Source organism: Schistocerca piceifrons, chromosome 6 (genome assembly GCF_021461385.2).
Source record: "Schistocerca piceifrons isolate TAMUIC-IGC-003096 chromosome 6, iqSchPice1.1, whole genome shotgun sequence".
Taxonomy (NCBI): domain Eukaryota; kingdom Metazoa; phylum Arthropoda; class Insecta; order Orthoptera; family Acrididae; genus Schistocerca; species Schistocerca piceifrons.
This window is the reverse complement of record NC_060143.1, coordinates 274826462-274852219: the sequence shown is the minus strand read 5'-3', so window position 1 is coordinate 274852219 and position 25758 is coordinate 274826462. Positions and strand designations below refer to the sequence as shown.

Here is a 25758-nt window from a genome sequence, read left to right as displayed (position 1 = left end):
CTGTCAGTTTCTGAAAATGTTTCACAAATATATTTAATCATTCTCTGTCTTTTCACAAATACTTCACAACTTGTTTCATTAATGATAGCTGTCCTCTTCTCATGAAAAAGAATGCACAACATCCCTGTTCTCCAGTAAATATGGATATAATTTTCAGTGCACCATATATCATTCTTTCTTGGTCACTGTATTTTAGTTTTGTCACAGCAAAAGCATACTGTCTGGTGTGTAGAATACCCAACATATATTGTCTCATATATCTATATCTGTACTCTGCAAACCACCGCGTAGTGCATGGAAGAAGGTATGACCCATTGCACCAGTCATTAGGATTTTTTCTCATTCCACTCACAGATGGAATGTGTGAAGAACAATTGTTTAAATGTCTCCATGCATGCTGCAATTAATGTAATCTTGTCCTCACAATCCATACAGAAGCAATATGTAGGGCGTTGTAGTATATTTTTAGAGTCATCATTTAAAGCCAGTTCTTGAAACTTTGTAAGTAGTCTTTCTTGGAATAGTTTACATCTATTCAAGAGCCCACAACTCCAGTTTCTTCAGCATCTCTTTACATATGTAAAAAGAGGATTTCTTTCTTTAGCCACACAAGGACACCAGAAACCAGATTAGCAAGAAAAATTATGCAGAGACTGTGGAATCTGAATCAACAAGTAGGATGGATCAAGGAAATTAAAGAGGGTATGGGAGAACAAGATATAACTCTGGATGATCTACAAAACAAGACAGAAAATCTCAAGAAACTGAAAGACAAGAAAATAAGATTTAAACCAAAAGCAGGCAAATGACACACAATGACAAGAGTATTTACAGATGTGGAAAGACAGGAAAGATATTGTAATGGGTCACCCTCCTCTAACATTACCTTTTTTGTTACAGAAATAACCGATACCATGTATCCTATCGATTCTTGTATAGGTGAACATTATATCAGCTGTCAAACTGAATCAACTTCATATGATTTTGTACACAATATGTTATGTTTTGGACTAAAATATATAAAAAGAAATTAGTTTATTAGCATTCTGTATGTACAGTTAAAATTACTCTTCTTTTAAAAATATTTAAAATTACGAAATTTCTGGCATACTTAAAATTCATATTATTAGTTGCACAATCTAACACGAGTTATTAAATTTATTTCTAGACTCATTTACAAAATAATGATATAAATTAGCAAGAATTCTTTTTTGTCTAGGAAGTTTGTAAACTCTTTTGCTTTGCAAACTCTGAGGAATATTGTGCGTACCGCTGAATGCCTCTGATGGAAGTAGACAAATTTCTAATCTTGTCAACAACAATGTAAATTTATGTTCTGAAGTGGAATTGTAAAGTCAATGATATTTGGAAGAATGGGACAAAATAAAAAGATAGTCATACCAACAGGCAAATCTTCATCAGTTATTCAGTTATCAGGAACCCATTAGATGCTTTTTAAACTTTTATAGACAGAGAATTTTAATAATGGTATGTGTGGGAGGGTAAGATTACAGGTTGCAATTTAGACATATCCCAGATTGCCTCCCCACATTTTTCCACCATCAACGCTTCATACAGGCTTTCTTTCGACCTACTAACTTCACAAAAACACAAACTAAAACAAAAGTATTACATTTCAACAGTTAACAGATTTTCATTGATTTGATTCAATCCATCTGTGATGACAAGCACATTTTGTAAAATATAAATTGTAAAATATAAATTTAAACATAGCTTTTGTAATGTATTTTAATAATTTGTGTTTGCCGAGAATAAGTTCACCTGCTAATAACTGTATAGAAATCAAAACTGATCACGTAGGATAATTAATGTTTTCAGAAAAAGGGCAAAAATATGAAGAAATCGATTGTCAAAACATAATGGAAAAATATAATAAAATAAATGAAATTTCAAAAAAGCGGCCACATCATCAAACATCAAAAAGGATCTGCAGACTCACACAGAAAAAAGAAATTATTCAAATGCCAAGAAATTTTACAATAAGAATGGTGCTGAGGGTTCCTATAACACAGTTGTATCATTATCTACTACTGAACAGATACCAATATACAAAAACAAAGATGCTGTGACTTACCAAACGGGAAAGCACTGGTAGATAGACACAATAAAAAACACACAAACACCAATTTGTGTGTGTGTTTGTGTGTTTTTTATTGTCTCTATCTACCAGCACTTTCCCATTTGGTAAGTCACAGAATCTTTGTTTTTTATATATGTTTTTCCCACATGGAATGTTTCCCTTTCAGTGTGCAGTATACTGCTTGATTTTGCAGACTAGCTGTGCAGTTCTTTGTCTGTAGGCAATTGCAATGGCTCTGTGAAATCCACTGGAGATCACATGGGAGGGTGTTTGTCCATTTCCTTCCATGACACATGTTCTATGAGACTATTACTTTGTGGATGGCAAGTTGTCTGAAAGCAGTGGATGCTGCATACTCAGTAAAAAGTGCTGACTCCAATTGCCCGCCTTAGTTCATCATTATTGTGACTGGGTAACTGAAACGAAAAATCCATTAGCTGATAAATGCTTTTTTAGTTGTTTCAGCAGTGATGTCTAAAAATGGTGTAGCCTCAACCCAGTCACTTAAAGTATATATAGATACCAACTTGAACTCAATGAGATCGAAACAGATGTGCTGAAAAGGCACTTAGGAATGGAGTAATGGCCAAGTTGTGGTTGTGCATCCCATCCTATTTTGGAATGCTGGTGGGCAGTGTGTGTTTGTGTCCAAGGTTTATGGTCTTCCTTGACATTTGGTGAGATGAAGCAGTTAATGACAAGCTTCATTGTTGGATTAATCCTGGGTTGTGAAAGTCCACACAGTTTATTGAAAATGGCTCATCTAATAGTATGTGCTACCACTGGATGAAGGCTGCTTTGGGAGATATCACATAGTTCTTGCTTTGAAGAATCAGGAATGTCATGGATTTTGATGTGCAAGCCCATTATGTTGTGCAGAAGATCCCGTGCCTGTGGATCCTCTAGTTGCACTGTTGCAAGTTTATCAAAATCAGTATCTACTGGAAGAGTGTTTATCTGTGAAAGGAAACCAGCTACAAATTTATCTGTACCATGCAGATGTCAGACAGCTGTTGTGAATTGTGCAATGAAGTCCAAATGGGGAAAGTGCCAAGGACAACAATCTTTTGCAGGATTTCAAATATAATACATTAGAGGGCAATGATCCAGATAAAATGTTAAAGGCCTGCTCTCAGTGTCGTCTTTAAAGTACCACATTGCTTTGTACACCACCAACAGTACTCTCTGACAATATTATGAAGAGGATGGATTGCTACTCACCATACAGTGGAGATGTGGAGTCACTGACAGGCACAACTAAAAGACTGCTAAACAAATGAGCTTTCAGCCAAAGACCTTCTTCTGAAATAGACAAAACACACACACAAATGCAAATACATTTACACAAACACATCTCATACACACATAACCACTGTCTCTGGCCACTCAACTAGAGACAATTGTCCGTGAGTATGAGTTGTGCTTGCATGAATATATGTATGTGTTGTCTACTTCAGAAGAAGGCTTTTGCTGAAAGCTTACTTGTTCAGCACTCTTTTTGTTTTGTCTGTCTGTGACTGAGCTCCACTATATGGTGAGTAGCAATTTACCCTTTTTGTAATACTGTCAACAGTTCTCTATCGTAGACTGACTACTTATATCGTGTCAGCTTTCTAGAAAAGAAATGGAGTGCTTTTGTGTGCATGCTGTGGACTGTTGAAGAACAGCACCAACTGCACAATCATTAGCATGCAAGGTCATGGTGAGTCAGGCAGTGGATAGTGTGTGAGCCAGGATTATAGCATTGGGAAGGCAGTCTTTGATTTTGTCAAATGTTTGTTGCATCTGCAGAGTCCAGTGAATAGTCTTTTTGCCTGAAGAGTGCTTACATTTTAATGTGTCTAAGAGGTGCCTGTGTGGCAGCTGCATCAGGCAGGTTTCTGCTACAAAAATTCAGCGTAAGACATAAGAGGTCTGTGACCACGGCAGATGACAAATGAATTCAATGCAATGAAGTATAGGCTGAGTACCATAGTAGGAAACCAAATGACTCAGGAAGGTAACTTGAGATGGTCTCAACTAACATTTATCATCATTTATAATCATGTCAAGTTTGTGCAAAACATTGAAAACTAGATTGAGATGCTCTTCATGGTCCATTAAGGAAGTAGAGAAAACTAAAATGTCATACAAGTAAGCATAGCAGAAGGGGAAATTAAGAAAATCACTGTCTATAAGTCTTTGCCAGGTTTGTTACAACATTACATTACATATTTTCTTGACGAATTAAATGTTCAAAATGATTTCAGGATTGCAGCCAGTCATCAGAACTTCATTCCATGACATTTCAACTAGACACCAGCCAGTCATCTTAAGGCAAGCCATCAAAGACAGTCTTCAATGATCCACCTGAAGATGACTGCCGGTGTCCAGTTGAAACATCATAGAATGTAGTTTACGATGACCGACTGCAATCCCGTAATCTCTTCGAACAATATTATATATATATATATATATATATATATATATATATATATATATATATATATATATATATATATATATATATCTCAATGAAAATAATCAATTATTGATAAAATTATTTAATTGGATAGATAAAAAATCTACTCACCAAGCGGCATCAGAACACACACATAAAAGACTGTTGTGATTGGCAAGCTTTTGGAGCCAGTGGCTCCTTCTTCAGGCAGAAGGGTTGAAGGGGAAGGAAGAAGGGTGATAGAAAAGTACTGGAGAGGTCTAGGAAAAGGGGTAGATTTTGGGAAAGGCACCCAGAACTGGGGGCCTGGGGAGACTTATCATACGGTGTGTGTGTCTATATAATTTAATTGGATAGATAAAAAATCTACTCACCAAGTGGTGCCAGAACACACACATAAAAGACTGTTGTGATTGGCAAGCTTTCAGAGCCAGTGGTTCCTTCTTCAGGCAGAAGGGTTGAAGGAAAAGGAAGAAGGGTGAAGCAAAAGGACTGTAGAGGTCTAGGATCCTAGACCCCTCCAGTCCTTTTCCTCCACCCAGAACCGTGGGTCAGGGGAAACTTACTATACTGTAAGTCTCCCTTGACCCATGGTTCTGTGTGCCTTTACCAAAATCTACCCCTTTTCCTAGACCTCTCCAGTCCTTTTCCCTCACCCTTCTTCCTTCTCCTTCAACCCTTCTGCCTCAAGAAGAGCCACTGGCTCCAAAAGCTAGCCAATCACAAGTCTTTTATGTGTGGGTTCTGCTGCTGCTTGGTGATTAGATTTTTTATCTATCCAATAAACATAGTTTCATAATATTGGTACATTCCATCCTGGGTTTTCCATTGTTTGATTTTTGTCAAGTTCGTGCTGCATTTTTAAGTCTATATGACCTATAAAGAAATTCATACAGTCCAAAAAGGATATGATAGCTGATTTTCACATCTTCAGGGTTCATCTGTAAATATGCCTCCTTACAGTCCAACACAGTGAAAACTGAGGCACATGCCAAATAATGAACAAATTCCTGAATATTTGGGACAAATTAACTGTCTGGCATTGTGTGGAAATTGAGCACCTGATAATTGCCACATAATTTAAATATGCCATCCTTCTTGGGTACAAGCCAAATGAGTGACACCCAAGGACGAGCAGACTATCTAACAATCCCAGCTTGCAATAACTCCTCTATAACCAACTTAGTCACACGGAGTCTCTCAGGAGCCAGTCTACATGCTTTGTGTCAACTGGCACACCCAGCATGGTGCTTATTTTATGGACAGCGCTGTTACTGATAGTACACTATTTGAACTGCACACATGGATTAGGTGGGGCACGGAAGGCAAGTACAATAGATGCATGGGCACCAGAAGACCAGTGCACTTGACTGACCTTTACAGGTGCTGATGACACTGTTGCGGGCTGCTCCAATGGTATGTAAATGCCTGCTGCAGTCTGTTCTAGGTCCACTGACTCTTTTGCAGTAAGAGAAGCAGGATGATGAAGCTCCTCGTGAGTGAGCTGTTCCAGATATGTATGCATGATGGCAAGCTTCTCTGCTGATGTGTGAATTTTATCACGTATAGTGAGGATTCCTTCATGTAGGCTCAATGTTTCCTTTTGTATGTCATAGTACTGATGGGTAGTATGTTGTAATTCTGGCACCAATGACAGACAGTCTTGAACCATCTGTTAATAGTGTTTGTATGTGTCAACCGAATTGACAGTTTGTGGGCTGGGATCTGTAGTCATTGGCTGCATGGCAGACAGTGGACTAAGGATAAATCCAATCACAGAACGTCCACTGTTGTGATGCAAAGGAGTTCCACAAGACAACTTTGGTAAGGGGGTGGGGAGTGAAAATGCCTTAGAAAGTAAACCACCAATACTAGTTGTTGACATTACTGATGAAAAATTCCTAAGAGACTTTTTCTTCTAAACCAAAATCCAAGGTTAAATGTGTGGCCCCATACACTGTGATGTGTGAACTGTTCACCACACAAAGTTAAAAGGAAATAAAGGTTTTTTGATGTTGGTGGTAGATCACTTGGAATAATGCTCACCTCAGGTCCCATGTCAATGAGAAAATATTGACTTCCTTTCATGTTCAGACAGTAGGTGACTTGAATTTGTGGGACCACTGTTCTTCTTATTTGAATAATAACAGGATGCCTTACAGTTTCAAGCTTTATTGCCAAAACATTTGAAATAGCAGCAGAGGTGTGGTAGCATCATTTTTTTCTGCAGTTAGGTTTGTGTCGCCAGCTAGCCCTCAATTTGTTTTGACCTGGCCAAGCAGGTGGGAGTAACATCACCTTCAGAGTTGTCTGGGACTGCTAAGTACCATTCGGCTGCTTGATGCCACAATTCACAACCTGTACCCTGGCTAAGGTACAGCTGGTCATCATTGCATGATGAAGAAATGCATTGTCGATGATGCAGTTCTGCAAGAAGTCTGTCTGCTAAAATTAATCTTCTCCAATAGTTTATGCTAAAACAAGATATTTTTTAATAGTGAATTAAATGTCAGAGAAGACATTTTTGCATCTAAATGTTCGTCATAGATAACTTGAGGTAGTTCTGTTCTGGCGTTAGTGCTATGTCAGTTACATGTCAGAGATGTCTCCAAAGCTGATAAGTTGTTTTTGTGCCTAAATGTTGGTTGTAGATAACTTGAGGGAGTTGCTGCTATGGTGTTTGGGTGAGACATTGAATGAGTGCAGTTTTCTCCAAATCATATTTGGTGATAGCTGGGGTTGACAATATAACATCACTGGTGAGGTCTGCATGCTCACTGAGATGGGACAGTGAGGTGTTTAACTTTGAATGTCATCAGAAATATTATGATTGAGTAAAATGCACACTGTGACAGTGAACTATGTATCTTGCTGTTCGCGGCGGAAGATTGGCAGCTTGGGAAATAACTTAAACTGCACAGGGCTGCCTTGAAAATTCCGAAGTCCTTGTAGTACTGCATTTGAATGGAGAGTGATGAGGGATGAGCTCTTGTTTGGAGGCCACTGTGTGGAAGTAGGGTCCAGAACAGTGTCCATACATGGCCCAACCACATGGGCTGCATATTGCAATGTGAGAGTGTTCAACAACAGCATATGTGATGCAAGAGGACTGACATGATCAAACAACACCAGTCCATGCCTGTCCATGGTAGTTTGTTTTGAAGCATCTTGTTTGGTTGCGGAAGGGTGACATTTTTATATGAAGTTACACAGAAGGTCAATAACTGGTACACATTGTTTGGGTACAATAATGTCATTATTGTTACCACTGATACTGCATGTAAAACATCGCTTTCACATACCCAAGGCAAGAGTTGTTGCTACTGTAAAGCACTGAACTCAACACCAGATAAGTCACTGTCTTCTAATTCCTGGTCTTCTGCAGTAAAGTTGCATGATGGCTCCATTGTGTTGCCAGCAAGATGAGTCACAAGACATAGGACATTGTGGGGTCATGAATGCAGTGTAGACATAGGTAAAGATACTCCAAATGGAATGAAGGAGATCATAAATACCAAATATCTACACTTTGTTAGTTGATGGATGTATATGTAAGACACTTGCATACACAACATAAATCTAGAAATGACTGAATCAGAGACTGTTCATACACCAGAGCTGCATTGTTGTCCAAATAATTTCCACATTGGAAGAATCGATCTCTACTAGGTCACCACAAATCCGTTGTCCTGAGACGTTAAGCTCAGTGACATCTTTGTAATATTCCAAAGAAGTAAGCTATGCACCTAGTTATGAATTGACCTTTCAAAAGTAAATGTACTAGTGTAAGGCTGTTGTTATACAACAAATGCTGCACATACGAGGTGTGATTGGAAAGTTTTAAGAATGGGCTTGTAATTGTACAGTGGTGGTACTTACATGTTACAGTAATGAATCTCCTTCAAAAAAGTCCCCTTCTGACTGAAAATTCTGACTCTGATGGTGTTTCCACTTTTGGAAACATTCCTATAATTTTTTTTCCTGAAGTGTGTTAAGGACACACTCCATATTTGCCTGGATGTCTTCAGTCGAGTCAATTCGCTCCCCTTTCAGTGAAAATTTCATTTTAGAAAACAGGCAGAAGTCCGCAGGGGCCAAATCAGGGGAATACGCTGGTTGTGGAAGCACAGGAATTTTGAATTTGGTCCAAAATTCAACAATGGAGAAGGCACGATGAGCCAGAGCATTGTCATGGTGTAGCACCGAACTCCTGCCTTTCGACAATGCAGGTCTTTTCTTCCGCACCTTTTTGTGCAAATGCACAAGGACACATTCATAGTATTGCGGGTTAATTGTCTGTCCTCCAGGGGTAAATTCATGATGCACAATACTGGTAGAACCGAAAAAAATCACCAACATTGTTTTCACCTTCGACCGAGTTTGCCGTGCTTTTTTTGGTCGTTGTGAACTTGGAGTCTTCCACTGTGAAGACTGCACTTTGGTTTCAGTATCATATCCATATACCCACTATTCTTCAGCTGTAATTGCCCTATCCATATACCCACTATTCTTCAGCTGTAATTGCCCTATTTAACAAATATGGGTCATTTTTAGTCTGATAATCAGTTCTTGGCATGCTTCAAGTCTGTATTGTCTCTGGTCGCTTGACAACACTTTTGGAATGAATTTTGTGGACACCCGACGCATGTTAAGATCTACAGTTAAAATTGCCTGAACTCCATAGAAACTTAAATTAAGTTCATCATCCATCTCCCTAATTGTAAGTCTACGATCAGAGCATGCTAAGTCGTGAACTTTCACATTTTCATTAGTTTTTGAGATGGAAGGATGGCTGGACGGTGGTTCATCTACAAATGATTTGCAGTCTTTTTAAATCTGTTGAACTAGACAAAAACATTTGACTGGCTCATACAATTATCTCCAAAAGCTGTTTTTCATAGTTTGTAAGTCTCAGAAGCCGATTTCTCGGTTTTAAAACAAAATTTCACACAAACTCGTTGCTTCGTTTTTATGTCCATTTTCACCCAGACAGAATCCAGCAACAAGCCCTAACAGACCCACACTCAACTAGCTGCCACAATGAACTGAATAAAGGAAAAGCAGTTTCCTGTCAGAGGGCTTTCAAGGAAAAGGCAATGACTCACTCCCCACCTTCTGTGTAACTGCCTGCCAAACCAGTAAGCAGTAGCGGCTCCATTCTTAAAACTTTCCAATCACACCTCATATGCAATTTTTTGTTCCATTTGATAGTGGTTCATAGCTCTAGTCTACAACTTGCACTTTGCAGTACTTTTTCATTTTTGTTGTGCTTTTCCGTAAATCCTCAGCATATTCTTGTGAAACCATTAATCCAAGACCTCCAGTAATTTACAGTGCCCTCTTTTAATTTCACAGAGCAGAGCGTTTCCTCATGCACTCAAAATGATTTGAATTTGAGGCACAATACACAATAAAGTTTTAATTTTGCTGAATTTTGATTTAGCTATTACTATTCATATCTTAATTTTCACATATGCTTTCATGCCATCAGTTTTACACTACAGTACATGAGACGTTTAGGCCTATATTTTGTTACCTCTGAACTGTACAGACTTTTGGTATACCGGTAAGTGCAGCTTCCATACTTCAATTTCTTTACCCATATTTTGTTTTCAGTTAATGAAATTTACATTACGTCTCAAACTGTCATTGTAAGTGTTGGTGGGGAACTGTGACTTATCCTGCCACAGTAGGTATGTAGGAATTGAATTAGACACCCAGAAATGAAATTAAGTTGGTGTGAAATCTGTTGAGATACAATGACAGAGTCTTACATATATGAGTGAGAACTGGTTGTAAATATCACATAACGCCGATAGAACCTCTGGGCATAGTGCTTGAAAATCTTAGATGTAAATATTAGTGGCAATAAAAGTCTGTGTCAGGCCTGGAGGCACAGTCAGATAGAATGATGATTCAGTCAGTGTTTCCCAAGCCATATAGCCAGCAGCAGCTATGTTCCAAATTGTGAGTACTGTTTACTCAGACACTATGGAGTCATCAGTTAGGCTTTCCATATGGCCAGCACTGTCCTCAGATTGGAATGGCTAGCAGTACACGAAGCAGTTTTGCTGATTATGCCACACCTACAAAATTTAGGTCTAACATGCCTGAAGAGATTTGTGCACAATGTGACCCAATCATATGCAATTCAAGACATTCAGTGTCATATTACAATAAGCTCTGTCTCCCTTTGTTTTGGTAGTTCAATTAACTCAGAAAAAGTGGCAGGTAAATATTAATTTCAATATCAGTGATGGCTTCATATTTTATGCACATACTTGAAAAGACATACACCATCTTATGCCAGCATCAATGGCCGTACAGAACTGTACATACTTGTGCAAAATGCAACGCTTTCAACCAACTGAACACACAATGTCTTGCCCCTCAAGCTCAGCACTTTACACAGGTCACACCTTACATCTCACATTACCCACAATGACAAAGTTATCGGAATTTCAGTCATTTCCTAGTAGTTGACAACTGTCATCTACATAATACTTGTTGCAAGCAGACCAACTTGTGGCCACTTCCTAGTCCCAGACTATAAGGCAGTGTAAGTGGATCACCCAATATTATCAGGAATGAGGCTTCTACAAAAACAGCTCTATCATTGCCAGTGGAAACAACATCGAATGTTCTTGAAGATAAGTTATCTATGCAAATAGTCTGCAATACTGCAGACAATAAAAGAAAAGGTACCACACTCACCACTGTAGTGCTTATGATGAGTGTGCAAATGGTCACCATGTTTAAGAACAGCAGAACAAAAATAGAATAGCTCATTGCAGTCTCCAGTTCTTTGACACTCCTGAAAAAAGAAATGGAAAGAGAAGCAGTGAAAAACAGTAAGCACAATGCTTTCTTCACACAATAAATGAAACCCAGTTAACTCACTTCATATAAATAATAGACACTTACCTTCACCAGGACATTCATAATCAGTGAGACATTAATAACTTGATCATAAACATGAAGTGAACATACTTTCCCACTAACTTTTTGTCTCTTAACTTATTTGCCAGTACTAATACCCATAAATCCCATGTGGTGTTGCTAATCCCTCTCCCCCCCCCCCCCCACCCTGATGCCTCCACAGATAGTGACTCAATGAACATTCACTATGTGTAGTGGCTGGATACTCAAGGTGTACCAAAACTAGCATGGCCATGGGTGAGTGAAAAGCTGTGGAAAAGGCAATACATTTAGGATGGGCATCCCAGCACTGTGCCACTGTGGCTCCTGGTTGAGTGTTGTGCAGAAGGTTACCTCTACACACACACACACACACACACACACACACACAAATACATTGGTCAGGACTCTGTACAGAAACCTTGGAATCTGGTCTGTCTCAACTGTAATTGGATGTGGCAACATACAGTGGACTTCTCCTTTGTAACCTGGAATGTAAGGAGCCTACACAGGCCAAAAAGTGGACAGAATATTACCAACAAGTTAGAAAAATAAAAGCTGAAAGTCATAGCCACCAGGAGATTTGATTGTAGGGTACAAGGTTAATCAAGATAAGCACTGGGATCATCCTCTATGGAGACTGTAGCAGGTGCCATGAAATGGGTACTGGGTTTTATGTACATGACATAGTAATAACAGAAGTGAAAAAGTTAAAATCCATGAACAACAAAATCTCCTACATTACAGTTGCTTTCCGGAACAGTGACATATCCTTGCACATATCCTGTGAGGGTAAGGAGGAATTTTATGCTGAATTGGAGTATGTGCCTAAATTATTGCCTTTTCATAATGTTACATCTACATCTGTATTATGCAAACCACCATGAAGTGCAGGGCAGAGGGTATGTCCCATTGTACCAGTTATTAAAATTTCTCCCAACCCATTCACACATGGAGTGCGGGAAGAACGATTGCTTGAAAACATCTGTCTTCAAGGGTCTGCCAGTTCAATTCCTTCAGTATCTCTCTGATTCTCTCCCATGGATCAAATGAATCTATGACCATTCAGGCTGCCCTTCTGTGTATACGTTCAATATCCCATGTTAATCCTATTGGTATGTGTCACACACACATGAGCAATCTTCTTGAACCAGAAGGACAAGTGATTTGTAAGGAATCTCTTAGCAATCTCCTTTGCAGACTGATTGCACTTCCCCAGTATTCTACCAATAAACTGTAGTCTACCACCATCTTAACCCAAGACTGAGCTTATGTGACCATTCCATTTCATATCCCACAAAGTGTTACACCCAGGTATTTGTATGAGTTGGCCAATTCCAACAGAGACTCACTGACATTATAATCATAGGATATTACATTTTTTCGTTTTGTGAAGAGCACAATTTTACATTTTTGAACATTTATAGTAAGTTTCCAATCTTTGCACCACTCTGAAATCTTACCAAGATCTGACTAAATATTTACACAACTTCTTCCAAGCAGTACTTCCTTATAGATAACTGCATCATCTGCAAAAAGTCTGAGGTCACTGTTAAAATTGTCCACAAGGTCATTAATTACAAAATGAACAGCAAGGGTCCCAACACACTTCCATGGGGCACAACTAAAGTTACTTCTGCATCTGATGATGACTCTCCATCCAAGATAATGTGATGCATTCTCCCTACCAAAAACTCTTTAATCCAGTCACAAATTTCACTTGATATGCCTCGTGATTGTACTTTTGACAATAGACATAGGTTGGTACTGCCTTTTGGAAATCAAGAAATACTGCATCTATGTGACTGCCTTGATCCAAGTTGGGTTTCACATGATGGATGTTTTCAGAATCCATGGTGTTTGTCATGGAGGAAGTCATTCTGTTCAAGATACCTCATTATGTGTGAGCTCAGAATATGTTCTAAGATTCTACAACAAACTGATGTCAAGGTTATTGGATGGTAGTTTGTGGATCACTTCTATTACCCTTCTTGTACATGGATGTGACCTGTGCTGTTTTCCAAGGGCTTGGCACATTTTTTTGTTTGAGATATCTGCAACAGATTATAGTTATAAGAGGGACTAACCCAGCTACAAATTCATTATAAAATCTGTCAGGTATCCCACTGGGGCCTGGAGCTTTATTTAATTTTAATGATTTCAACTGTTTCTCAACCCCACTGACACTAATACTTATTTCAGCCATCTTTCCAGTGGTACAAGAATTAAATTGGGACAATTCTCCTGGGCTTTCCTTTGTAAACAGTTGAAAATGGAGTCAAGCATTTCAGCTTTTGCTTTGCTACCCTCAATTCATTTCCTGTCTCATTTACTAAGGACTGTGAACTAACTCTGGAGCCACTAACAGCCTGTACATACAGCCATAATGTCTTTGGGTTTTGTGGAAGATCATTTGACAATACTCTGCTTTGGTAGTCATTGAAGGCATCACACATTGCACAGAGTCAAGTATGTTTCATTCAATATCTCTCTACCCCTTCTCCTAAATTTTGTTTTACACCTATTATACAGTAATCCTAATTTTTTTAGAAGTTTCTTTACAATGATTGTATATCATGGAGAGTCCCTCCCATTATGAACTGTTTTACTTGATACATATCCATGCAGTGCATGGTCAATTATTCTTTTAAACTTGAGCCATAGTTCCTTTATATGCTCAAGCTCCTCATTGAGATATGACTACTGATTTTTTACCTAGTTTACTGAACATATATATATCTTTCCACTTGTTTTAGTTGTCCTTTGTAATTTGCCGTTACAACTATGTCATTGTGATTGATATCAGTTCTGATGTGGACATTCTCAAAGGGTCAAGTCTATTTATCGCTGTTGGATCCAATATGTTTCCATCACGAGCCATTTTCTGAACTATCTGTTCTAGGTAGTTTTCAGAAAAGGCATTTAGTAATGTTTCATAGGATGTCTTATCACTCCCACCACAGTTGATTGTTGGATGATTAAAGTCTCTGCCTATGATTACAGTATGAATGGGGAACTCTGTTGACAGTAAAGTAGTGATGCTGAATGAAGAAGAAATACTATAAATAATCAGTAACCTAAAAAACACATATTAAAATAGTATGGGGTGATATTAATTACAAATTGGGCTAGAAGACATTTATAAATCAGTGATCAGTAACACAAGTCTGCATCTAGACAGTAGTGACAGTGGCACCCTAATATATATATTAAACAACTCCTTATCAACTGGAATCATTCCCAGTAGCCTAAAAACAGCTAAAGTAACTCCACTGTTCAAAAAAGGGGACTCTGAAAATGTAAATAATTATCGTCCATTATCCCAACTCAGTGTTTTCTCCAAAATATTTGAGAAAATATTCTACAATAGACTACTAAGCTACATTACAAAAAATTCATTACTCTCAGCAAATCAACATGGATTCAGTAAATCAAAGTCTACAACAACAGCAATGTATGAGTACATAGAAGCTGTGCTTAAAGCACTGGATTACAGAAAAGATGCTACTGGTATCTTTCTGGACCTTTCAAAAGCTTTCGACATAATTAACCATGACTTCCTCATTCACAAATTAGATCAAAAAGGTGTCTGAGGAATCCCAAATCAGTGGATAAGATCTAACCTAGAAAACAGGCAGCAAGTGGTAGTTTTAAGGCATGATGACATTTTAGTACAAGGAAATATTATCACAACACCCCATGTCTCCAGTAAATCAACAATAAAGTACGGAGTGCCACAAGGTTCTGTCCTAGGACCTCTACTATTCCTCCTTTATATTGATGATATAAATGACTTTATTAAATTGGGAAAACTAATCTTATTTGCTGATGACACCAGCATATTAATAACAGCTCCTGACAAAATCTCATTGGAAGTAGCAATAGATGCTGTAATGTCCCAAATTACTAGCTGGTTTCAAAAAAATAAAATAATAATAAATAAAGAAAAAACTGTCTTTATGAATTTCCACTCTTCTCTACATGTGCAAAACTTTGTTACAGTACCATATCTTGAAAATACATTACTGAACTCGGTTACTGACACTAAGGTTCTAAGCTTATGGGTACAAGGTAATTTAAAATGGGCCTGTGATATAAAAGCACTTGAGAAAAAAACTTTCAAAAACTTGTTATGCTCTGCGTGTGTTAAATAAAAGTGCAAGCAAGTCAACGGTTATTCAGGCGTATTATGCATACTTCCATGCACTACTTCGATATGGGCTAATCTTCTGGGGAAATTCAGCCACCAGCATAAAGATCTTTAGGACGCAGAAAAGAGCAATCAGGGCTACCTGCAACCTAAGAAAACTGGAAACATGTAGACCACATTTCATCCAGATGAAAATAATGAGCCTACCGAGCCTTTACATATATGAGTGTATCCTGTTCGCAAATGAGTATCTTTTAAACCAAACTGGACATCTTCAACAAAATAAGCATATACACAGTCACAACACAAGAAACACAAATAATATCCACATGTCACAGTGTAGAACAGCACTGTACCAAAAATGTGTATCACAGATAACAGTTCAGCTATATAACAGCTTACCCAGTGATTTAAAATCACAGCAACATAAAATTTTTTTAAACATAATCTTAAGTCATTTCTAGTGGAAAAATGTTTTTACTCTGTAAAAGAATTTTTAAATTTCAAAAAATAGCCTTGTAAACAATGATTATGTAATAATGGTTAAATTCAAATTGCTATATTTGTCACTTGTAATTTATGATTGTTATCTGTAATTAATTTTGTCATGCTCTCTCTCTCTCTCTCTCTCTCTCTCTCTCTCTGTGTGTGTGTGTGTGTGTGTGTGTGTGTGTGTGTGTGTGTGTGTGTGTGTGTGTGTGTGTCTGCTCCTTTTGCAATTTCGACTTGTCCTATATTCGATGTACTGTTTAAGTATGTAATGAATCAAATGGACCTATAAATAAATGAAAAATGAATGAATGATTAGTTTCATAATTGACAGTAATATCTGCATCATGATTACATGATTTCAACATAAAAATATACATAATGGGACACAGGTGGCACCAGATGGGCAACCATAAATCAGATAGACCATGTATGTATGCAAATAGCATCAAATGTATGCAAAGCTATAGAGAAGCAGATTGTGACACTGATCACTTCTTGGTGATAAATAAGATGAACATTAAAATTAAGAAGGTGCGCAAATTAGCTACATATTATGATATAAACAGATTAGAAGAGACAGAGATGAAAATATCATATGAGTCACCACTATCAGAAAACCTGAGTAAACGTGAGGAAAAGGTAGGAGACTATGACATCAACCACAGTTGATCTCAAATTAAGAAAACAGAAAACGGGGTAGTATCCTGAAATTCTAGGCAAATGAAGGATGTCACATAAAGTGTGGTTCAGTCAAGGGTATCAAAAAATTAGAGAGAGAAGGTTGCCTCTCAAGAAAGGGTTAGAAAGTATGAAGGATGAGGAGTTAGAAGATAAGCATATCAGAATATGGCAGGATATGGCAACTATACTAAGGCAGGAGAAGCAGATATATTACAAGGAGCTAATAAAGAAGCCGAAGAGGACTGCAACCCCCACAGGACAAGATGAGGCTGCAGTAGGTACTGGGAGATGAAGAAGCTTGCACAGGATAGAGTAGCATGGAGAGCTGCATCAAACCAGTCTCAGGACTGAAGACCACAACAACAACATGAGGCTACAAGAACTCATTTAAATCTTTTCAATCCAATTTAAGAACGTATCATATTAATAATTTATTTACTTTTAAATAGTAAGTTTCTGTTTTTTAGTATTATTTATGTCGCTCTTCACAAATGACTTTATACAATTTGATGTGATTATAAGAAAGACACTTGTTAAATTCTTGGTTTGTCTCAGCGTCTTTTCACCTGATCATGTTTGAAATAGAGTAGCATTATACTTACTTGCTTATAATATAATAATCTTTTTAGTTGTTATTTCCCTAAATCATAAAATAAAGAAGCAAGAAAATTAATTTTATACTGTTTTTCGGAAGAGTTTTGTTTCAGTATTAAATAAATGCCAGTTTACATCTTTGACCTTCTAACCCGCAAGGCTCTAAAGATAAGTTATAGAAGCATGATTTAGATCACTGGCTCTTCTATGGTAAGGGCGTATAAACTGGGAAATTTCGAAAATATTAACAATGACCTCACAATATATCTTATCCCTTATGTGCTTTTCAGCTAAGAACCTACACATGTACAAAACATGAACACAAGAACAAAACATGACTTTCATGTTGACAGAAAAAAACTTGAGTCTGATTCAAAAGGGAGTATACTACTCAAGCATAAAGGTGTTTAATGCACTCCCGTCTGATGTAAAAAATCTTACCAGTGAAATGCCAAAATTTAAGAGTAAATTGAAGGAATATCTTCTGGAAAAAGCGTTTTACTCTCTTCATCAATTCTTTAATGTAACATTGTAACTTAGATGTAATACTTTACTTGTAATATTTGCTATTGCCACTTTGTAACTTAATACAGCTTACACCAGTATGGGAATTCGTGTTCAGGCAATTGGCACTATCAAATTACTGGTAATGGATAGTTTGTAATATGGAAAATTGTAATTTATTATTTTATCGTTTTATATCTCTGTTTTACCATAGAAAATGCTTAAGCCTGTAACTATTAACATACTTTGTTTCTTATACAACAATTGCAATTTGCATTTGTTAGCATATACAAGTAGGCTACTGTGGTAATTTATATTGCGACTCATTCCATATCCATGCAATTCTTTTGTATACCGGGTCTACCGAACACGAATAAATAAATAAACAATAAATCAGCTACCGCAAACAGACAATGTTCTAGTAGGTAGTAGCAAACAACGACTAACAGCTCAAGGCTAGTTATAAGAGATAAACTTCAAGGAAAGCAGGCTTACAAATTAATGAGCTTCATACATGATTGTGAGCAAGGCACCCAATGATGATACCCCACTGACACTTCATGAAGTAACTTGTAAAAGAACAGACATATTAAATTCAGAAACAACGGAATTACAGACAGTGCCTGCTAATGGCCATTGACTGAAATCAATGGGGAAAGTTGAAAATTTGTGTCAGATCATGATTCGAACCTAGGTCTCCTGCTTACTAGGCAGACGCTCTGATCATAAGTCATCTGGACACAGCGGTCACTGCAGCTGCATTGATTACCACAGCATGCCTCCTGTCAGACCCAAATTCTCAACTTATCCGCACACTACTAACGTAGTGCCGGTTGCCCATTATCCTCATTACTCACAGCATTTCTCCAATTCCCATAAGATTTGAGCCTAGTGTGCATCTGCTCTGACAAGACAGGGTGGGTGTATACGCGGACAAGGAAAAAAAAATCCCATATTTCTTCCACCAAACACCGCATATTACTTGCACTTCTTTGAGCAGTCATCACGTGATCTCGCCAGCCGATATCCAGAGCTTAGGACATGGGATGCAGTCAGACAACAGCAACATCACCGTTAGGTAGCGCGAATACACAAACAGAAAAAGTTAATGGTTTAAATTAATATACAAAGAGCTGCTACGAAAAAAGCAAAGCTTTCACATATAATGTTGGTCTCTAAGGTTAATACGCTGCAAGAGAACATAAGCTTTCATACATAATGTTGGTCTTTTATGCGTGTATTACACTTTAAGATATATCACACAAATGTGGCAGTAAACATTTTAATAACAACATAAATGTCTGATCTTCTGGGCTCGAAATTCATCTAAATGGCTCGTCATCAATGAGTTGGTTTTTAAATGAGATTCAAACACTCTGTGACTTAAGAAATTCATCATACATTCTCATACATAGTTCAACTTGCGTGAAAGGAAATTTACTTTGAAAGTAATGCTTTTCAAACCATTATTCGCAATATTTTCCCGTGACTTGTTAGGTTCGTTTCAGCAGTTGCCAGAGAGCACCAGATGACAGGCGCCACTGTGCATGCGCAGCTACGATGATGTAGGAGGCCCATATGTTCGTAAGTGTAAAACATTAAAAGATCTTACATTATGTCATTAAAGAAACATCAGAAGATACTCCAAGAGCATCTGAATTTCGTTACCCATACTAAAATGTGCACATTTAAAGTGCACATTCGTATGTCCAGATTCCCAGTGAAATAGGCCTCGGCCTGATATTGAGCTTTTCAATGTGGTTTTCGGGATGTAAATTTTCGGGTGAATGGAAGCGTCCAATTCCACCCGTCTGCTTTGACCCGTGACGTAAGGTTCCGTAATCCCATAACGTATGAAGACATGCAAATCGAAAAGGTTGACAGTGTTAAATTTCTGGGACTATAAGTCGATAATAAATTCAGTTGGGACGGGCTTACCACAGAATTGCTAAAACTCCTAAACAAGTCGGGTCGACCGAAGCGTCGGATCCCACCCGTCGGCTTTGACCCGTGACATAAGGCTGTTGTGGTGTGTGACGTCACGACGGCGCGGAATTTAGTTTGTGAGAGTGTCGTGTTTGTAGGTGTAGTTTTGATGCAATCGGTGGTGCTCTCTGGCGGTGTTATGGATATGACTGACAGGGTCAACAGTTTTCGGTTGTCTCTAATAAAATTTCTTCAACTATTCGGATTTTTGGATGAAGTCGTGAAGTGTTCAGTATGCTGTGAAGAAATGAGGCTTACTTAAAGCTCCGGCGTCTCGGACCAGGGACGGCTGTATGTGGAGATATTGTAAGGATAACAGGTCAAGGGAAGTGTTCAATCCCAATGTGTGGCCGTGAATGTTGGTTTTGGTATAGGGAGATGTTTTTGAGCTATATAGGTCAAGGGAAGTGTTAGGTCCTAATTTATGGGATCAGGAGCTGCTGTTGAGCTATATAGGTCAAGGGAAGTGTCCGATTCCAGATGATATTGTGTTTAGTGGTATTTAGGGAGTTTTGTGATGTCGGTTTGTTTCGTCGTTTTGCGTGGTTTTGTATGCGGGTGGGTGTCTAAATTTGTTTACATTTAGTTTGTCCCCACCCAAAAACCCCTTATTTCCCGTGCTTGTCCCGTGAGTGTCATTAGGCTTTTTGTGGAACATGTGTATGTTTGTTTTTCGATGTATTTTCGTCCTAACAGCAGTACATTGATAGATAACTTTTTTATAGACCAAGATAAGTTTAAGGACATAAATGCTTATCTTGTTGAGAATGGACTTTCAGATCATGGTGCACAGCTAGTTACAGTACATGACATAGCTCCATGCAATATATCAAATCAGACTTTCAAAACAGTGCGTTCAATTAACAATATAAATATTGCAAACTTTAGGGAAAGCCTACAGCAGCTAGACTCGGATGAAGTGTATAAGGAACCTGATGCAAACTTGAAATATAACTTATTTCACGATAAATTTTTAAGGGTGTTTGAAAATTGTTTTCCCAAGGAAATAGTTAAACATAATTCTAAGAAAACATATAAAAAAACCTTGCCTAACTAAAGGAATAAGAATATCTTGCAACCGTAAAAGAGAACTGTATCTAACAGCAAGAGGGAGTACTGATCCCAAAATTGTTCAATATTATTAAAGCTATTGTGCAGTACTAAGGAAAGTTATTAAAAAGTCCAGAAGCATATGTATCATTTCTGAAATCAGTAACTCTGATAATAAAATTAAAGCAATTTGGAATATTATTGAAAGGGAAACAGGGCAACCAAGAGCACAGGAAGACTTTAGTGCCATAAAACTGAATGACAAGTGTACTAACAAACAATCAGAAATTGAAAATATTTTCAAGAATCATTTTTTAAATGTTGTGGAGAAAATGGGATCTAGATCTTCACTAGAAGAGGCAAGGCTACTAATAGAAGAGGCCATACCTGTGCAATTTGAAACAACTGTAATTCCACCAACCTCTCCCTCTGAAATCAGTAAAATAATAAACTCACTGAAAAGTAAAAGCTCTTACGGAATTGATGGCATTTCCTGCAAGGTACTTAAAGCTTGTTCCCCACAGATAAGTAGGATTCTCAGCCACATATGTAATAGCTCTTTGGAGCAGGGTGTTTTCCCTGATAGACTGAAATATGACATTGTAAAACCATTGCATAAAAACGGGGATAAGTCGGATGTCAACAACTACTGCCCAATCTCTCTTCTGACAGCTCTATCAAAAAATTTTGAGAAAGTAATGTATTCAAGAGTAGCCTCCCATATTTGTAAAAATAAAGTACTAACAAAATGTCAGTTTGGTTTTCAGAAAGGCTTTTCAACAGAAAATGCTATATACGCTTTCACTGATCAAATATTAAATGCTCTGAATAACCGGACATCACCCATCGGTATTTTTTGTGATCTCTCAAAGGCCTTTGATTGTGTAAATCATGGAATTCTTTTAGATAAGCTAAATCGTTATGGTTTGAGTGGGGCAGTGCACAAATGGTTTAATTCATACTTAACTGGAGGAATGCAGAAAGTTGAAATAAAGAGTTCATGTAATGTTAAAACAACAGCTGATTCCTCAAACTGGGGGGGCTATCAAGTACAAGGTCCCACAGGGTTCGGTCTTAGGTCCTTTACTGTTCTTGACATACGTTAATGACTTACCATTCCACATTGATGAAGATGCAAAGTTAGTTATTTTTGCTGATGATACAAGTATAGTAATAACATCCAAAAACCAAGAACTAAGTGATGTAATTGTAAATGATGTTTTTCACAAAATTATTAAGTGGCTCTCAGCAAACGGACTCTTTAAATTTTGATAAAACACAGTATATACAGTTCCATAAAGTAAATGGCACAACTCCAGTAATAAATATAGACTTTGAACAGAAGTCTGTAGCTAAGGTAGAATTTTCAAAACTTTTAGGTGTGTCCATTGATGAGAGGTTAAACTGGAAGCAACATATTGATGGTCTGCTGAAACGTCTGAGTTCAGCTACATATGCTATTAGGGTTATCGCAAATTTTGGTGATAAGAATCTCAGTAAATTAGCTTACTATGCCTACTTTCATTCACTGCTTTCGTATGGCATCATATTCTGGGGTAATTCATCGTTGAGTAGAAAAGTATCCATTGCTCAAAAACGTGTAATCAGAATAATTGCTGTAGCCCACCCACGGTCATCCTGCAGACATCTATTTAAGGATCTAGGGATCCTCACAGTATATATATTCACTTATGAAATTTGTTGTTAATAATCCAACCCAGTTCAAAAGTAATAGCAGTGTGCATAGCTATAACACCAGGAGAAAAGATGATCTTCACCATGAAGGGTTAAATCTTTGGCACAGAAAGGGGTAAATTATGCTGCCACAAAAGTCTTTGATCACCTACCAAACAGCATCAAAAGCCTGACAGATAGCCAACTAACATTTAAAAATAAATTAAAAGAATTTCTAGATGACAACTCCTTCTACTCATTGGCTGAATTTTTAGATATAAATTAAGGGGAAAAAAAACTTAAACATTAGTGTCATGCAATATTTTGTGTAATGTAATATCTTGTACAGACATCTTTTATTAACCTGACACGTTCCACATCATAACGAAGTTTCGCATTCATGAACTATGGAACAAGTATTAATCTAATCTAATCCTCATAATGTGTACGTAACGACTTTATATGCGCCATATTGGAATCGTGGTTTATGGTCGTTTCCGCCATATTTGTGACGTCATGGGTCAAAGCAGACGGGCGGAATCGGACGCTTCCGCATTTCCAAATTTTCTTGGAGTACCCGTACCCATGCTCTCATGTTTGGTTCTTTATTATGGCATAATGCCATACGTGCTAGAAGATGAAAACGTGCACTTTAAATGCAGCGAACAGTTTAAACTAGCCAATAGTGTGGAATCAAACACATCGTATCAAATATATTAACTGCCTCAGCGGAAGAGAATAAAAGAAAATTTCTTTAGCAAACCAACAAAAATAACTTCATTGTTCTGCAAGGCAATGAATGCTTGACTGTCAGAAAGATGGAAATAAATAAAATCTGAAACTAATAACATACCTTGGGCTTCCGTAACTATGTGAATGGACTTTAATTCACTTGATAGTTCCCGGCCACAGAAATCCGTTTTGTTTCCATTTGACGTGAGAGCAGCAAACGAAGAGGAAACAGCAAAATCACTAAATGTCAAGACGGATCACGTGGTGACTACCCACTTCCACAATATAAATCAGACTGCTCTGCGCATCAGCCCCGGATCTACGATATTTCCGAACCGAAGCAATACTAGATAGTCCCCCCCTCCCCCCACTCTCCTCCCCTCCAGCGTTTGAGATAGGATGTCAAAAATTTAAAAAAAAAGATCGAATTTTCAAAAACATGTTGATTTTGTAGCGCATATCTTTCTGAAGAGTCTGATGCATAAAACGTATGTATTCGAGGAAATATAGGACATGTTATTTGGTCTTAAAGTGTGCCAAAGTGCAGTGCCACGCCTCTTCACACAGCATTCTTCTATCGCACGTCGCTGGATTTCGCTCTGTGGAAGTGAAACGTGTATATTTTGTAATAATAATAATAATAATTTTATTGTCATTCGGCCATTACAGCAATAGACAACGTCATGTGCATACTAAAACACAGTTAATAGTTTGAAAGAAACAACAGGTTTGTTGTTAACATTGTAGTATTATATTACAGTTGATAAATTCTCTTATATCATAGAATGGGTGGAGGACTAGCCAGTCATGTATTGTTTGTTCGAATAATTGTTCAGGTAAGTCTTGAACAGATTGAGGAAGATTATTAAATAATTTGTACCCCATTATTTCGTAGCTGTTGAGTGACTTTGACAATCTGTGGTAAGGAATATAGAGGCACCTATTTCTTCTTGTATAGTGGCTATGTACATTTTCTCTGGTTTTTGTTTCTGGTAATTTCTTCTTCGTATAAATTAGAACATAGTATATGTACAAGTTTATAACAGTCATGATTTTCTCAGAATGAGATTTTCACTCTGCAGCGGAGTGTGCGCTGTAAAGTTTGGAAGGTAGGAGACGAGATACTGGCAGAAGTAAAGCTGTGAGTACCGGGCGTGAGTCGTGCTTCGGTAGCTCAGTTGGTAGAGCACTTGCCCGCGAAAGGCAAAGGTCCCGAGTTCGAGTCTCGGTCGGGCACACAGTTTTAATCTGCCAGGAAGTTTCAGTCATGATTTTCTGTTCACAGAACAATGGTTTACGGTGTGCCTTATATGCAGAACCAGTAATTATCCTAATAGCTTTTTTTTCAGTATTAATATGTCATGTACACGGCTAGAGTTCCCCCACAAAATAATTCCATATGTTATTATACTTTCAAAGAATGAAAAATAGGATGTTCTAACATATTTTTCAGGAACACAATCCATAAGTCGCCTTAACAGGTAAATAACTCTTGACAATTTACCACTAATATATTGTACATTTTGACCCCAAGATAATTTATCATCAATGTATACCCCCAAAAATTTGACATAACTTGGATCATCTGACAGAAGCTTGTCTCTAAGACTGCAGACCATCTGCTGTGTTTTGTTTTCATTCAGCAGGAATCCATTTGCCTTGAACCAATAGGATGGTTGGTCAATTGTCTTTGCTGCACAAGTTTTAAGGCTATTGAAATCATCACTAGCATGAAGAAATGTTGTATCATCTGCATACAACACAGTGGTGGACTTGATAAATCATGGCAGATCATTTATCATTATCAGGAACAAAAAGGGGCCCAGCAATGATCCCTGTGGAACACCTACATTGACTTGTTCTATACTCGACATTTCTCTCCCTACACAAACAACTTGCTTACGATTCTGAAGATATGGTTTTATTAATTTAAGGCTGTTATGTCTAATGCCATAGAATTCCAGTTTTTCTAGGAGTGGCTTATGCTTTACACAGTCAAAAGCTTTGCTTAGATCACAAAATGTGAGTTGAGCATAGCCCTTATCCTCAAACACTTGATGTAAGTATTTGACTACAAAGTCTATAGCATCCACAGTAGACAACTTTTTCCTAAAACCATACTGAGATTCATTAATTATTTCTAATTTTTCAAAATAGACAGATAGCTGTTGGTAAATTACAGATTCCAGTATTTTAGAAAAAGCTGGGACTATGGATGCCATCAAACTATATTCAGGACAGTGGAAATTAAAATGTCCTGCGGTGCCTCTCCTACTTTCAGTTGGCCGGTTTAACATCCTGCCCCTAACTTCTTCAGAAAATTAGCACTCTTTATTCCCTATTAGCTAACAACTTGGTGCTTTGTGTGACATAAAATTAAATATAGGATATACAAAACCAGTAAAGACAAGAGACAAGCAAGACAGTACACATTTC

General features: G+C 37.7%; 1 protein-coding gene across 1 annotated transcript in view; it reads right to left on the bottom strand.

Annotated features, from left to right (window-relative positions):
- Positions 1-25758, bottom strand: part of LOC124803271 (odorant receptor Or1-like) — a 122724-nt gene that overhangs the window by 58740 nt on the left and 38226 nt on the right. The window contains exon 2 of the mRNA XM_047264455.1: positions 11256-11355. Coding sequence (XP_047120411.1) covers positions 11256-11355 — 100 coding nt within the window. The remainder of the gene's footprint in view (positions 1-11255; positions 11356-25758) is intronic.